Raw genomic sequence first — 15,995 nt, 5'->3', positions numbered from 1 at the left:
CCTTGAATAGCAAGGCATCTAATCTCAACATCTGTCTGTTTCCTCCACTTCTGAATGCACGATGCTGTGTTCACAATTGAAGGCATTGCTCAACACTGTGGGGCACAGCGGGATTATCCCAGCAATACAATCTGTGTTTACAAGCACCCGAACCAAATCTGCACCTGCTCCTTCCAGCCAGGTAAACACCTTTAAACAGACTTTAAAATAGTGTTTGAAGTTTCCTCGACAGTGATCGTGCTGCCTTGTCCCTGTTTTAATTCAGTGGATGCTGTATTTATTTTCTTTGTTTTAAACCTATTTCACCAATGTGCAACCAACATCCTGTTCAGGAAGGCTGAGAAATGGCTAGTGAATTCTGTGATGCCCCCAGCCCAGCTCAGCTCAGAGCCGCCTATTTCACTAGCTTTCAACACCCAAATACAAAGTGCAACTCTGGTAAACTTTATTTTTTTAATATTGCAAGAGAATGGCTACATTATACAAAATAGCTTCAGGTGCACTAAAAACATATTTACCAATGTACATATGAAATATAGAAATCAGTGCAGTGCCTTCCAATACAGGCTTTTACATCTATGCTACACTGTGAAATATACAACGTAAAACAAAATGTACTTTTATAAAAATAATAAAAATCACAGCTCAAGAGCTACAGTGAACTGCACTCACATGGGAAGCGCTATAAGTGCGGCTGTTCAGGACGATGTGCACCTCAGTGGATACAGTAGATTTATACATTTATATAAGACTAATACAAAAACATTTCTATACCTTTATACCACGTGATACTTATTAAGTAGACCTTAACCCTTTAAGGTACAAGGGACAAGCGTCCCACAAAAATGATGCCGACTTTCTTATTTTGCAATGAGGTGCGTGAAAAAGGGTTTAAAATGGGCTGACGGCATGGATCTGGTCATGCAAATGGTTTAAGAAGCATCATTTAGAAGAACATCAGGTCAAGCGTTTATAATAAATACATTTCTTCCTATGTACAGTGTAATGACCATGTGGTTTTGTCACCTCATACAGTTTGCATATAATAAAATCACCTAAAAATCTGCATGTTGCAGCAGTATGAAAATTGTCCATTCACATCAGCACATTGAAACATCAATGGCACTGCTGCTGTTAGAATCAGGATCACGTTTAAAACTAAGACACTCTGCTTAATAAAAATCACTTCGATATAAAACAAAAAAAAAAACCCACAGTAACTTCCAAGAGCGAGCCTTCTGCCCAACTCACTTGGTTCTTACCTGAAGGTTATTGTTTTTATGACACACACTGCACCTGTATCCCAGATTACTAAAACTGAGCCAGGTTACCTTTAATTTGGAATGACTGAAGCACGGTAAACCTTTCTAATTGGAGGCAATCTGATTAGAGTTCACTAAACTAAGCCTTAAAGTCAGTGAGATAAGCAACAATCCCCCACACATTTAATATGTCTTTAGGTGCCAGACAATACCTCATGCAGATGCATCAAGTTCTTACTGCAGCTTCAAAATACCCCTCATTTCTGATAGACACCTCACATCACAGCACCTATATAAACTACCTGCGAGCATTCAATAGGATTGCTGGAGCACTCCCATCTCTCTACTGTGTACCTGAAAGTCACTGTTTCGTACAGGGGAAGAACTGAAGTACATCGCTGGGATCAAATCTCCTGCCATTACCAGAAGACTAGATAAATATACAGCACACCTAAAAAAGTAAATGAAATAACAATAAATAAATAACCTTCTAGAATCTACTTGAAACTGCGCCTGTGCAACACATTGAGGAATGTGAATGAGGGTTAAGAACAAAGCTTTCACTCAGGGCTAAGGAAAACGATCAGAGTGGGCTTGGTCCTATTGTCAGTGCAACGTACATGAGGTCCAGTACAGCAGAGTCACAGCCAGGCTTTGCATGGTCAAGTGATGAAGGAGGGACCATTTATCCTTCCCCCACTGGTATTGCTATAATATTCCAGTTGTGGTACTGTAGTCCAGCTTGGCTTCAGTTTTGTTAAGGAGAGAGAGAGCATGTGGAGGAATCGTCCAATAGAGAAAAGGGGCGTGTCCTCCTCAGAGTTCCGTGGTCAGCATGCGCATGGGCTTCATCATGTCCTCCTTCACTTGATTGTTCACGAAGCTGGAAGGCGAAAAAAAAAAACACACACACAACCAGTATTAGGGAAATCATCTACACAGCAATGTCTCGCACACACATGGTTTGAAATCGAATCGAAAATGCTAGAGCACACCAATTCTGTATAGTGCCTACAGCCATGCTGCTCTACAGTAGCTAATGTGGTTGTTAAGTGTTTATTGTCAATTTTCAAACTCCTAGTGCATAGCAGTGTCACCCATTCCAGGTTTTACTACGAGCTTCGTTAGCCACAGTGTACAGCTAACAAATTCAGGTGCGTCTTATTAAACTCTTGGTAAAACCAGGAATGGATCAAATCACTATGCAATGGGAGTCTTATTTCTGCTCCTGCTGTAACAGCAATACTACCTTGTAGCAATCCCTGCAGGCCTCTGACTCGCCGATGATGGTGCAGTCAGGCAGAGAGACTCCGGATTCAGCTGAACTCTCTCTGTGGAGAAGGAGGCGGCAGGGGGAATGGCATCACTTTCTACGAGACCATTGGTAAACACTCCACTCTGCAGTGATGGAAGAAAATACAGCAGAACAACTGAGTGACTAGCGAGAAGAACAGAGAGATAGAGAGGAATACAGCAAAACAGAGATAGAGAGGGGAATACAGCAGAACAGGAGATTACAGCAGAACAAAGATAGAGGAGAATACAGCAAAACAGGAGATTACAGCAGAACAAAGATACAGGAGAATACAGCAGAACAGAGATAGGAGAATACAGCAAAACAGAGATAGAGAGAGGGGAATACAGCAGAACAGGAGATTACAGCAGAACAAAGATAGAGGAGAATACAGCAGAACAGAGATAGGAGAATACAACAAAACAGAGATAGGAGAATACAGCAAAACAGATAGAATACAACAGAACAGTGCAGTGACTAGCAGAACAGAGAGAGGAGAATACAATGGAGGAGAATACATCAGAACCGTTCAGTGAGAACAGAGAGATCATTGGGTGTCTCATGCTGTCTCTTTGCCACTATACACCAATACAGCTCACCCAGTGCTACGCGCCGATGAAACCGTTTGTATCACTTACTGTACTTGCTGGCAGAATCCACCTGGGAGTCATTACTGGCATGGTCTGAGCCTTTGAGAGAAAAAACAAACAAACAAACTCCAGTAGATTCAAAATAAATTTGACAAAATTGTGGCTGCTGTTCAGTATACGAGCCCCAGGAGTAAGGCATTCAATTTTCCCAACAATTAACTCCAAAAAATTGCCTTACCAATGGCGTGGCATCAGTAAAATCGATCAGATTCTCAGTCAGAGACGACATCAGCCTGTCCAGTTCCTCTGTTTTACTCTGTGTGAAAAACACACACCATCAAGAAAGGCACCCAGCGAGTACTGCGACGAGTGCAGACCTGCACAAAGACTCAAGTTATCCAGTCACCCCACCACAGCACCGACGTTAGCTCAAAGCTACAGGAGAACCATTCAAAAACTAAAGAAACACATCTCATAACAATTAGGGGGCAAGAGAAAACTACAACTCAAAAAGAAAGAGAATCATGCTTGCACGGCATCCAAAAGCTAGTCGACCTTTAATTGTTTTGCATGAATGGGTTCTTATTGGATTGTGAACGAGCTCTGGAATGAATACCTTAACGGTCATGGTGGCATCCTTGTCTGGTTCTGCAGAGAAAGCTGTGGCAGGAGAAAAGTGATCTTCAGAGAGGGGCACAGGCTGGACTTCATCACTGGTGAAGAAGAACAAAACTCGGTACCAGTAAAGGAGACCCATTACATTTCAATAGGGTCGGCACCAGTAAAGGAGACCCATTACATTTCAATAGGGTCGGTACCAGTAAACGATACCCATTATATTTCACCAAGTTCTGAAGTGTTAGGTTATCCCAATCCGGTATTTCACAAACAAGAAAGAATAAGGCATTACGGTATCACAACATCTCAAACCAGTCTATAGATAAGCAGAGATTCCAGGGAGAAAACTACATTGGAGTACTATGAATTCTACACTGCCTCTTAACACTAACAAGCATTGTACAATCCACACAGCAGAAACACAGACACACTAAACATACTGCTGAACAGCAATCCATCCATGACCTCTGCTTAAAGATTACTGTTAAACTCCTCTGTTAAATAATAATTACATTGTTCATGAAAGCTTGTTCAGATTCAAGCTGCAGTCACACAAGCGTGACATATGGAGCAGTGGCGACTCCTTGTGGTTAGATAAGGCCATTGCAAGCCACAAATATTTAATTTATGGCTAGTACAGTACTTTCAAATATTTTTTAAATGAGGCAATGTAAATTGACAACCGTTATCACTGAGCACTTACCAGTAAACATAAATCAAACCTATTTATAAACGTAAGAATGGGGAGTTGTGAAAAGAAATATCAAAATCTGGTTAGAATGTGAAAAGATGTACAAAAAGTCATACCAGTACCAATTCCACACCTTTCCAGCAGGTGTCGCTATTGGGTAGTGGTTAACAATAGGGAAAAGAGGCGAGGTCAGGGAGAAAAAGCAACATATTGAGGCAGTGAGTACATTACATTGTCCATACACAGTATATGGGATTCCCTCATTAGCTACAGTCTGGAATGCCCTGGATAAAAGGAACAGGTGGCATCCCTAATCTCTCCGTCCCAGTTCCCAGCAGAGTGCTTTGTGAGCTCCATGCTAGGATACAGCATGCAACACAGCTCTACTGAAAACTGCACAGTGCAAGGGAAGGATTACATGTTAATCTTTAAAAAAAGCACACAAAAAACAAAAACTTTTTATATCTACTATTATATTTTTTTCCATAAAATGTTAACCCTCAGTTATCCAGATAGAACAGTAAAAAAAAAAAATATTGGTACATCTCATTTATTTTTATTGCACACTTCAGATCACGTTCAGATGCCTGTTGCTCCTGCAGCCCAGCACATGGGTCTCTCCCGCGGTCGCTCCCTGGCACTGTTACCTGGGTGCGGCCGTGGTTCTAAGAAGGTCTCTGGAGTCCTTCCGCTCCTGTCTCGATGGTGGTGGGGAGACAGAACTGCTCCCTGTCCTTCCGAACAGAACCAGATTCCTGTGAGGAGAGATTCCTGGATTAACACCACGCACTCACAGAACCAGATCATAGCCCTGACACCCAGCTGTGTTACAGATTGCTGCGTTTCATTACGCTGGACCATTCCAATGCTTTACTATTTTACTGGATTTCTTTTTGGTTATGCAATGCGTCATTCCAATTGCAATTCCAAGTCTTCTAATTCCGGAATTAGAATTGGAATTCCTCTGAAGAAACTGGAATGGATTAAAAGGGAATGAGAGTTGGTATTGAATTGAAACATAGGACCTGACCCAAGCCCTGACTGCAGAGCTGCTCTTGTGTTATGATGTGGTTTCTTTTTCACAGCATACCCGGACACTGTTTCCTGAAGGTTGCAGTTTTTGTCCCCCGTCATCACAGTGTCCTCTCTCGTTACCTGCCACAACAAATACAAATCAAATAAAAAGAATTTACAATCACATCATCTGTAAATGCAGAGCACTGCCTCCCAGAACACACTGCAGCACCAGGCCCAGCAATACAGCACTGCCTCCCAGAACACACTGCAGCACCAAACAATACAGCACTGCCTCCCAGAACACACTGCAGCGCCAAACAATACAGCACTGCCTCCCAGAACACACTGCAGCACCAAACAATACAGCACTGCCTCCCAGAACACACTGCAGCGCCAAACAATACAGCACTGCCTCCCAGAACACACTGCAGCGCCAAACAATACAGCACTGCCTCCCAGAACACACTGCAGCGCCAAACAATACAGCACTGCCTCCCAGAACACACTGCAGCGCCAAACAATACAGCACTGCCTCCCAGAACACACTGCAGCGCCAAACAATACAGCACTGCCTCCCAGAACACACTGCAGCGCCAAACAATACAGCACTGCCTCCCAGAACACACTGCAGCGCCAAACAAGACAGCACTGCCTCCCAGAACACACTGCAGCGCCAAACAAGACAGCACTGCCTCCCAGAACACACTGCAGCGCCAAACAAGACAGCACTGCCTCCCAGAACACACTGCAGCGCCAAACAAGACAGCACTGCCTCCCAGAACACACTGCAGCGCCAAACAAGACAGCACTGCCTCCCAGAACACACTGCAGCGCCAAACAATACAGCACTGCCTCCCAGAACACACTGCAGCGCCAAACAATGCACAGCACTGCCTCCCAGAACACACTGCAGCGCCAAACAATACAGCACTGCCTCCCAGAACACACTGCAGCGCCAAACAATACAGCACTGCCTCCCAGAACACACTGCAGCGCCAAACAATACAGCACTGCCTCCCAGAACACACTGCAGCGCCAAACAATACAGCACTGCCTCCCACACAACACACTGCTGCAGCACCAAACAATACAGCACTGCCTCCCAGAACACACTGCAGCGCCAAACAAAACAGCACTGCCTCCCAGAACACACTGCAGCACCAAACAAAACAGCACTGCCTCCCAGAACACACTGCAGCACCAAACAATACAGCACTGCCTCCCAGAACACACTGCAGCACCAAACAAAACAGCACTGCCTCCCAGAACACACTGCAGCACCAAACAAAACAGCACTGCCTCCCAGAACACCACTGCAGCGCCACTACAGCACTGCCTCCCAGAACACACTGCAGCGCCAAACAATACAGCACTGCCTCCCAGAACACACTGCAGCGCCAAACAATACAGCACTGCCTCCCAGAACACACTGCAGCGCCAAACAATACAGCACTGCCTCCCAGAACACACTGCAGCGCCAAACAATACAGCACTGCCTCCCAGAACACACTGCAGCGCCAAACAATACAGCACTGCCTCCCAGAACACACTGCAGCGCCAAACAATACAGCACTGCCTCCCAGAACACACTGCAGCGCCAAACAATACAGCACTGCCTCCCAGAACACACTGCAGCGCCAAACAATACAGCACTGCCTCCCAGAACACACTGCAGCGCCAAACAATACAGCACTGCCTCCCAGAACACACTGCAGCGCCAAACAATACAGCACTGCCTCCCAGAACACACTGCAGCGCCAAACAATACAGCACTGCCTCCCAGAACACACTGCAGCGCCAAACAATACAGCACTGCCTCCCAGAACACACTGCAGCGCCAAACAATACAGCACTGCCTCCCAGAACACACTGCAGCGCCAAACAATACAGCACTGCCTCCCAGAACACACTGCAGCGCCAAACAATACAGCACTGCCTCCCAGAACACACTGCAGCGCCAAACAATACAGCACTGCCTCCCAGAACACACTGCAGCGCCAAACAATACAGCACTGCCTCCCAGAACACACTGCAGCGCCAAACAATACAGCACTGCCTCCCAGAACACACTGCAGCGCCAAACAATACAGCACTGCCTCCCAGAACACACTGCAGCGCCAAACAATACAGCACTGCCTCCCAGAACACACTGCAGCGCCAAACAATACAGCACTGCCTCCCAGAACACACTGCAGCGCCAAACAATACAGCACTGCCTCCCAGAACACACTGCAGCGCCAAACAGAAACACAGCAAACTGCCTCCCAGAACACACTGCAGCGCCAAACAATACAGCACTGCCTCCCAGAACACACTGCAGCGCCAAACAATACAGCACTGCCTCCCAGAACACACCAGAACACACTGCAGCGCCAAACAATACAGCACTGCCTCCCAGAACACACTGCAGCGCCAAACAATACAGCACTGCCTCCCAGAACACACTGCAGCGCCAAACAATACAGCACTGCCTCCCAGAACACACTGCAGCGCCAAACAATACAGCACTGCCTCCCAGAACACACTGCAGCGCCAAACAATACAGCACTGCCTCCCAGAACACACTGCAGCGCCAAACAATACAGCACTGCCTCCCAGAACACACTGCAGCGCCAAACAATACAGCACTGCCTCCCAGAACACACTGCAGCGCCAAACAATACAGCACTGCCTCCCAGAACACACTGCAGCGCCAAACAATACAGCACTGCCTCCCAGAACACACTGCAGCGCCAAACAATACAGCACTGCCTCCCAGAACACACTGCAGCGCCAAACAATACAGCACTGCCTCCCAGAACACACTGCAGCGCCAAACAATACAGCACTGCCTCCCAGAACACACTGCAGCGCCAAACAATACAGCACTGCCTCCCAGAACACACTGCAGCGCCAAACAATACAGCACTGCCTCCCAGAACACACTGCAGCGCCAAACAATACAGCACTGCCTCCCAGAACACACTGCAGCGCCAAACAATACAGCACTGCCTCCCAGAACACACTGCAGCGCCAAACAATACAGCACTGCCTCCCAGAACACACTGCAGCGCCAAACAATACAGCACTGCCTCCCAGAACACACTGCAGCGCCAAACAATACAGCACTGCCTCCCAGAACACACTGCAGCGCCAAACAATACAGCACTGCCTCCCAGAACACACTGCAGCGCCAAACAATACAGCACTGCCTCCCAGAACACACTGCAGCGCCAAACAATACAGCACTGCCTCCCAGAACACACTGCAGCGCCAAACAATACAGCACTGCCTCCCAGAACACACTGCAGCGCCAAACAATACAGCACTGCCTCCCAGAACACACTGCAGCGCCAAACAATACAGCACTGCCTCCCAGAACACACTGCAGCGCCAAACAATACAGCACTGCCTCCCAGAACACACTGCAGCGCCAAACAATACAGCACTGCCTCCCAGAACACACTGCAGCGCCAAACAATACAGCACTGCCTCCCAGAACACACTGCAGCGCCAAACAATACAGCACTGCCTCCCAGAACACACTGCAGCGCCAAACAATACAGCACTGCCTCCCAGAACACACTGCAGCGCCAAACAATACAGCACTGCCTCCCAGAACACACTGCAGCGCCAAACAATACAGCACTGCCTCCCAGAACACACTGCAGCGCCAAACAATACAGCACTGCCTCCCAGAACACACTGCAGCGCCAAACAATACAGCACTGCCTCCCAGAACACACTGCAGCGCCAAACAATACAGCACTGCCTCCCAGAACACACTGCAGCGCCAAACAATACAGCACTGCCTCCCAGAACACACTGCAGCGCCAAACAATACAGCACTGCCTCCCAGAACACACTGCAGCGCCAAACAATACAGCACTGCCTCCCAGAACACACTGCAGCGCCAAACAATACAGCACTGCCTCCCAGAACACACTGCAGCGCCAAACAATACAGCACTGCCTCCCAGAACACACTGCAGCGCCAAACAATACAGCACTGCCTCCCAGAACACACTGCAGCGCCAAACAATACAGCACTGCCTCCCAGAACACACTGCAGCGCCAAACAATACAGCACTGCCTCCCAGAACACACTGCAGCGCCAAACAATACAGCACTGCCTCCCAGAACACACCAGCCAAACACACTGCCTCCCAGAACACACTGCAGCGCCAACAATACAGCACTGCCTCCCAGAACACACTGCAGCGCCAAACAATACAGCACTGCCTCCCAGAACACACTGCAGCACCAAACAATACAGCACTGCCTCCCAGAACACACTGCAGCACCAAACAATACAGCACTGCCTCCCAGAACACACTGCAGCACCAAACAATACAGCACTGCCTCCCAGAACACACTGCAGCACCAAACAATACAGCACTGCCTCCCAGAACACACTGCAGCACCAAACAATACAGCACTGCCTCCCAGAACACACTGCAGCACCAAACAATACAGCACTGCCTCCCAGAACACACTGCAGCACCAAACAATACAGCACTGCCTCCCAGAACACACTGCAGCGCCAAACAATACAGCACTGCCTCCCAGAACACACTGCAGCGCCAAACAATACAGCACTGCCTCCCAGAACACACTGCAGCGCCAAACAATACAGCACTGCCTCCCAGAACACACTGCAGCGCCAAACAATACAGCACTGCCTCCCAGAACACACTGCAGCGCCAAACAATACAGCACTGCCTCCCAGAACACACTGCAGCGCCAAAACAGCACTGCCTCCCAGAACACACTGCAGCGCCAAACAATACAGCACTGCCTCCCAGAACACACTGCAGCGCCAAACAATACAGCACTGCCTCCCAGAACACACTGCAGCGCCAAACAATACAGCACTGCCTCCCAGAACACACTGCAGCGCCAAACAATACAGCACTGCCTCCCAGAACACACTGCAGCACCAAACTACAGCACTGCCTCCCAGAACACACTGCAGCGCCAAACAATACAGCACTGCCTCCCAGAACACACTGCAGCGCCAAACAATACAGCACTGCCTCCCAGAACACACTGCAGCGCCAAACAATACAGCACTGCCTCCCAGAACACACTGCAGCGCCAAACAATACAGCACTGCCTCCCAGAACACACTGCAGCGCCAAACAATACAGCACTGCCTCCCAGAACACACTGCAGCGCCAAACAATACAGCACTGCCTCCCAGAACACACTGCAGCGCCAAACAATACAGCACTGCCTCCCAGAACACACTGCAGCGCCAAACAATACAGCACTGCCTCCCCACAGCAACCAACACAGCAGCCCCCCAGCCAAACAATACAGCACTGCCTCCCAGAACACACTGCAGCGCCAAACAATACAGCACTGCCTCCCAGAACACACTGCAGCGCCAAACAATACAGCACTGCCTCCCAGAACACACTGCAGCGCCAAACAATACAGCACTGCCTCCCAGAACACACTGCAGCGCCAAACAATACAGCACTGCCTCCCAGAACACACTGCAGCGCCAAACAATACAGCACTGCCTCCCAGAACACACTGCAGCGCCAAACAATACAGCACTGCCTCCCAGAACACACTGCAGCGCCAAACAATACAGCACTGCCTCCCAGAACACACTGCAGCGCCAAACAATACAGCACTGCCTCCCAGAACACACTGCAGCACCAAACAATACAGCACTGCCTCCCAGAACACACTGCAGCGCCAAACAATACAGCACTGCCTCCCAGAACACACTGCAGCGCCAAACAATACAGCACTGCCTCCCAGAACACACTGCAGCGCCAAACAATACAGCACTGCCTCCCAGAACACACTGCAGCGCCAAACAATACAGCACTGCCTCCCAGAACACACTGCAGCGCCAAACAATACAGCACTGCCTCCCAGAACACACTGCAGCGCCAAACAATACAGCACTGCCTCCCAGAACACACTGCAGCACCAAACAATACAGCACTGCCCTCCCAGAACACACTGCAGCGCCAAACAATACAGCACTGCCTCCCAGAACACACTGCAGCGCCAAACAATACAGCACTGCCTCCCAGAACACACTGCAGCACCAAACAATACAGCACTGCCTCCCAGAACACACTGCAGCGCCAAACAATACAGCACTGCCTCCCAGAACACACTGCAGCGCCAAACAATACAGCACTGCCTCCCAGAACACACTGCAGCGCCAAACAATACAGCACTGCCTCCCAGAACACACTGCAGCGCCAAACAATACAGCACTGCCTCCCAGAACACACTGCAGCGCCAAACAATACAGCACTGCCTCCCAGAACACACTGCAGCGCCAAACAATACAGCACTGCCTCCCAGAACACACTGCAGCGCCAAACAATACAGCACTGCCTCCCAGAACACACTGCAGCGCCAAACAATACAGCACTGCCTCCCAGAACACACTGCAGCACCAAACAATACAGCACTGCCTCCCAGAACACACTGCAGCGCCAAACAATACAGCACTGCCTCCCAGAACACACTGCAGCGCCAAACAATACAGCACTGCCTCCCAGAACACACTGCAGCACCAAACAATACAGCACTGCCTCCCAGAACACACTGCAGCGCCAAACAATACAGCACTGCCTCCCAGAACACACTGCAGCGCCAAACAATACAGCACTGCCTCCCAGAACACACTGCAGCGCCAAACAATACAGCACTGCCTCCCAGAACACACTGCAGCACCAAACAATACAGCACTGCCTCCCAGAACACACTGCAGCGCCAAACAATACAGCACTGCCTCCCAGAACACACTGCAGCGCCAAACAATACAGCACTGCCTCCCAGAACACACTGCAGCGCCAAACAATACAGCACTGCCTCCCAGAACACACTGCAGCGCCAAACAATACAGCACTGCCTCCCAGAACACACTGCAGCGCCAAACAATACAGCACTGCCTCCCAGAACACACTGCAGCGCCAAACAATACAGCACTGCCTCCCAGAACACACTGCAGCGCCAAACAATACAGCACTGCCTCCCAGAACACACTGCAGCGCCAAACAATACAGCACTGCCTCCCAGAACACACTGCAGCGCCAAACAATACAGCACTGCCTCCCAGAACACACTGCAGCGCCAAACAATACAGCACTGCCTCCCAGAACACACTGCAGCGCCAAACAATACAGCACTGCCTCCCAGAACACACTGCAGCGCCAAACAATACAGCACTGCCTCCCAGAACACACTGCAGCGCCAAACAATACAGCACTGCCTCCCAGAACACACTGCAGCGCCAAACAATACAGCACTGCCTCCCAGAACACACTGCAGCGCCAAACAATACAGCACTGCCTCCCAGAACACACTGCAGCGCCAAACAATACAGCACTGCCTCCCAGAACACACTGCAGCACCAAACAATACAGCACTGCCTCCCAGAACACACTGCAGCGCCAAACAATACAGCACTGCCTCCCAGAACACACTGCAGCGCCAAACAATACAGCACTGCCTCCCAGAACACACTGCAGCACCAAACAATACAGCACTGCCTCCCAGAACACACTGCAGCGCCAAACAATACAGCACTGCCTCCCAGAACACACTGCAGCACCAAACAATACAGCACTGCCTCCCAGAACACACTGCAGCGCCAAACAATACAGCACTGCCTCCCAGAACACACTGCAGCGCCAAACAATACAGCACTGCCTCCCAGAACACACTGCAGCGCCAAACAATACAGCACTGCCTCCCAGAACACACTGCAGCGCCAAACAATACAGCACTGCCTCCCAGAACACACTGCAGCGCCAAACAATACAGCACTGCCTCCCAGAACACACTGCAGCGCCAAACAATACAGCACTGCCTCCCAGAACACACTGCAGCGCCAAACAATACAGCACTGCCTCCCAGAACACACTGCAGCACCAAACAATACAGCACTGCCTCCCAGAACACACTGCAGCGCCAAACAATACAGCACTGCCTCCCAGAACACACTGCAGCGCCAAACAATACAGCACTGCCTCCCAGAACACACTGCAGCGCCAAACAATACAGCACTGCCTCCCAGAACACACTGCAGCGCCAAACAATACAGCACTGCCTCCCAGAACACACTGCAGCGCCAAACAATACAGCACTGCCTCCCAGAACACACTGCAGCGCCAAACAATACAGCACTGCCTCCCAGAACACACTGCAGCGCCAAACAATACAGCACTGCCTCCCAGAACACACTGCAGCGCCAAACAATACAGCACTGCCTCCCAGAACACTCTGCAGCGCCAAACAATACAGCACTGCGTCCCACACTGCAGCGCCAAACAATACAGCACTGCCTCCCAGAACACACTGCAGCGCCAAACAATACAGCACTGCCTCCCAGAACACACTGCAGCGCCAAACAATACAGCACTGCCTCCCAGAACACACTGCACTGCAGCGCCAAACAATACAGCACTGCCTCCCAGAACACACTGCAGCGCCAAACAATACAGCACTGCCTCCCAGAACACACTGCAGCGCCAAACAATACAGCACTGCCTCCCAGAACACACTGCAGCGCCAAACAATACAGCACTGCCTCCCAGAACACACTGCAGCGCCAAACAATACAGCACTGCCTCCCAGAACACACTGCAGCACACTGCACCAAACAATACAGCACTGCCTCCCAGAACACACTGCAGCACCAAACAATACAGCACTGCCTCCCAGAACACACTGCAGCACCAAACAATACAGCACTGCCTCCCAGAACACACTGCAGCACCAAACAATACAGCACTGCCTCCCAGAACACACTGCAGCGCCAAACAATACAGCACTGCCTCCCAGAACACACTGCAGCACCAAACAATACAGCACTGCCTCCCAGAACACACTGCAGCGCCAAACAATACAGCACTGCCTCCCAGAACACACTGCAGCACCAAGCCCAGCAATGATTTTCGCCAAGCTATTTCATGCCATTTTTAAACTGTTCTAGAACTGCAGCAGGAAACTTCGAATGAAGGCAGGCATGGTCACTGGTTAAGAGAGGAAATCAAAGGAAATCACTCTTGGGTACTAGGGTGGGCTTCAGGATACAGATTCCACTCTGTCTGACACAATACAATTAACATTGCTGTAGCACCTTTCATCAGAAGGATCCTAAACACACCCCCTGTACCACACACACAACATACACAAGCACCAGTGCAGAACGTGCTAAATATTGTTCCTCCTGCTTTTTGTTCACATCCTTACGAAAATTTACTACAGTCATTCTGCACCCCCCCCCATGCTTCTACTATACCATAGTTTACCATTTATTTTATGCTTATTATATTATATTTAATATGCTTTACCATACCTCTGTGCTTTATAATGCTTCCTTATATTAAATATGCTTTACCATACCCTCTGTGCTTTAAAATGCTTCCTTATATTTTATTACACTTTACTATTACACTTTCCTTTGGCATTCAGACACCGACAGGGTGTGCGTTACATTGCCTGCAGGGAGCCCTGTATCCCTCTTCACCTGTGGGGTCTTACCTTCAAAGCTGCCTCTGCCTGTGCTTTCAGGATGTTGCTCTTCAGCTCCTCCAGGGGGCGAATCGGAGCCACGGCGGGGCTGCTGGTCACATTGTTCAGGGACTTCTCTGTCAGCTTCACCACCTCCTCCTGGAAGAGATGGATCACAAATCCAGCCAAGTCTGCAAGTCCCAGGCAAGCCTGTGGCTCATGATCAGCACAGGAATGACATCAATCCAGTAAGCGCATGTGGGAAACGTTCAGTAAAACCAAACGTTCCGATAACTGCCAGAGAGTCGTGGAAAACAGCACTGCAGTATTTACAGGGCTTATAAAACGTGCCCATACAAGAATGAGTAGATACCCTTGTAGGTCACAAATTGTGCTGGAGTAACCACAATTAACACCCCATTTCCACAACCACACTGAATTGGTTTAGTTTATATCTAATTAGGTTTGTGCAGCAACACTGCAATGCAACCCACATGCTGTGGTGCTGTTCTGTACAAACTGTGGACCTGGTTTCTTATCCACTACCTGAATTAATACATCACATTAACACACAACACCAGCCCCAAAATAAAAACACACGTGTTGTATTTCATGCTGTTCAGTGTAATCTGCTTCCTTGTTTTAATGGTTTGGTCCTGGAGTCATACACGATCTTTAAAATACCCCGCTACACCTCCCCATGTGTTTCCATTGCTGTGTTAGACAATACTGACCTCTCGTCTCAGTGTACAATCTCCCTTGTGGAACCAGTGAGCAGATTGACAGGGATGCTTGAGAGACTGGCCCCTCTGCGTGTGTGTGTGTGTGTAATAACAGAGATTGATACAGGGCAAAAGCAGTTTGTACAGCACTGCACACAGAACTGTTTGAAAATGAGGTGCAGCAAATAACTGCACTCATGGGACGTCAGTGAGCAAAAAATAAGTTTAGATAATACAGAGGCAGATTCAAGTTTTAGAGGACATTTACAAGCTAAGCAGCAATAACAGCAGGGCATAGGATGCTGGGAATGTATGGTTTATTTTCCCA

At 49.1% G+C, this 15,995-nt stretch overlaps 1 protein-coding gene across 1 annotated transcript in view; it reads right to left on the bottom strand.

The window, feature by feature from the left end:
* Window positions 1–2,053: 2,053 nt before the first annotated feature.
* Window positions 2,054–15,995, bottom strand: part of LOC121322487 (band 4.1-like protein 5) — a 44,375-nt gene continuing 30,433 nt past the window's right edge. The window contains exons 19-26 of the mRNA XM_041262548.1: window positions 14,976–15,104; window positions 5,546–5,610; window positions 5,103–5,210; window positions 3,763–3,859; window positions 3,385–3,462; window positions 3,195–3,245; window positions 2,512–2,660; window positions 2,054–2,145 (exon numbers count right to left, since the gene is read on the bottom strand). Coding sequence (XP_041118482.1) covers window positions 2,079–2,145; window positions 2,512–2,660; window positions 3,195–3,245; window positions 3,385–3,462; window positions 3,763–3,859; window positions 5,103–5,210; window positions 5,546–5,610; window positions 14,976–15,104 — 744 coding nt within the window. The 3' untranslated portion in view covers window positions 2,054–2,078. The remainder of the gene's footprint in view (window positions 2,146–2,511; window positions 2,661–3,194; window positions 3,246–3,384; window positions 3,463–3,762; window positions 3,860–5,102; window positions 5,211–5,545; window positions 5,611–14,975; window positions 15,105–15,995) is intronic.

Source organism: Polyodon spathula, chromosome 10 (genome assembly GCF_017654505.1).
Source record: "Polyodon spathula isolate WHYD16114869_AA chromosome 10, ASM1765450v1, whole genome shotgun sequence".
NCBI classification, from domain to species: Eukaryota; Metazoa; Chordata; class Actinopteri; order Acipenseriformes; family Polyodontidae; genus Polyodon; species Polyodon spathula.
This window is presented reverse-complemented; position numbering and strand designations above follow the sequence as displayed.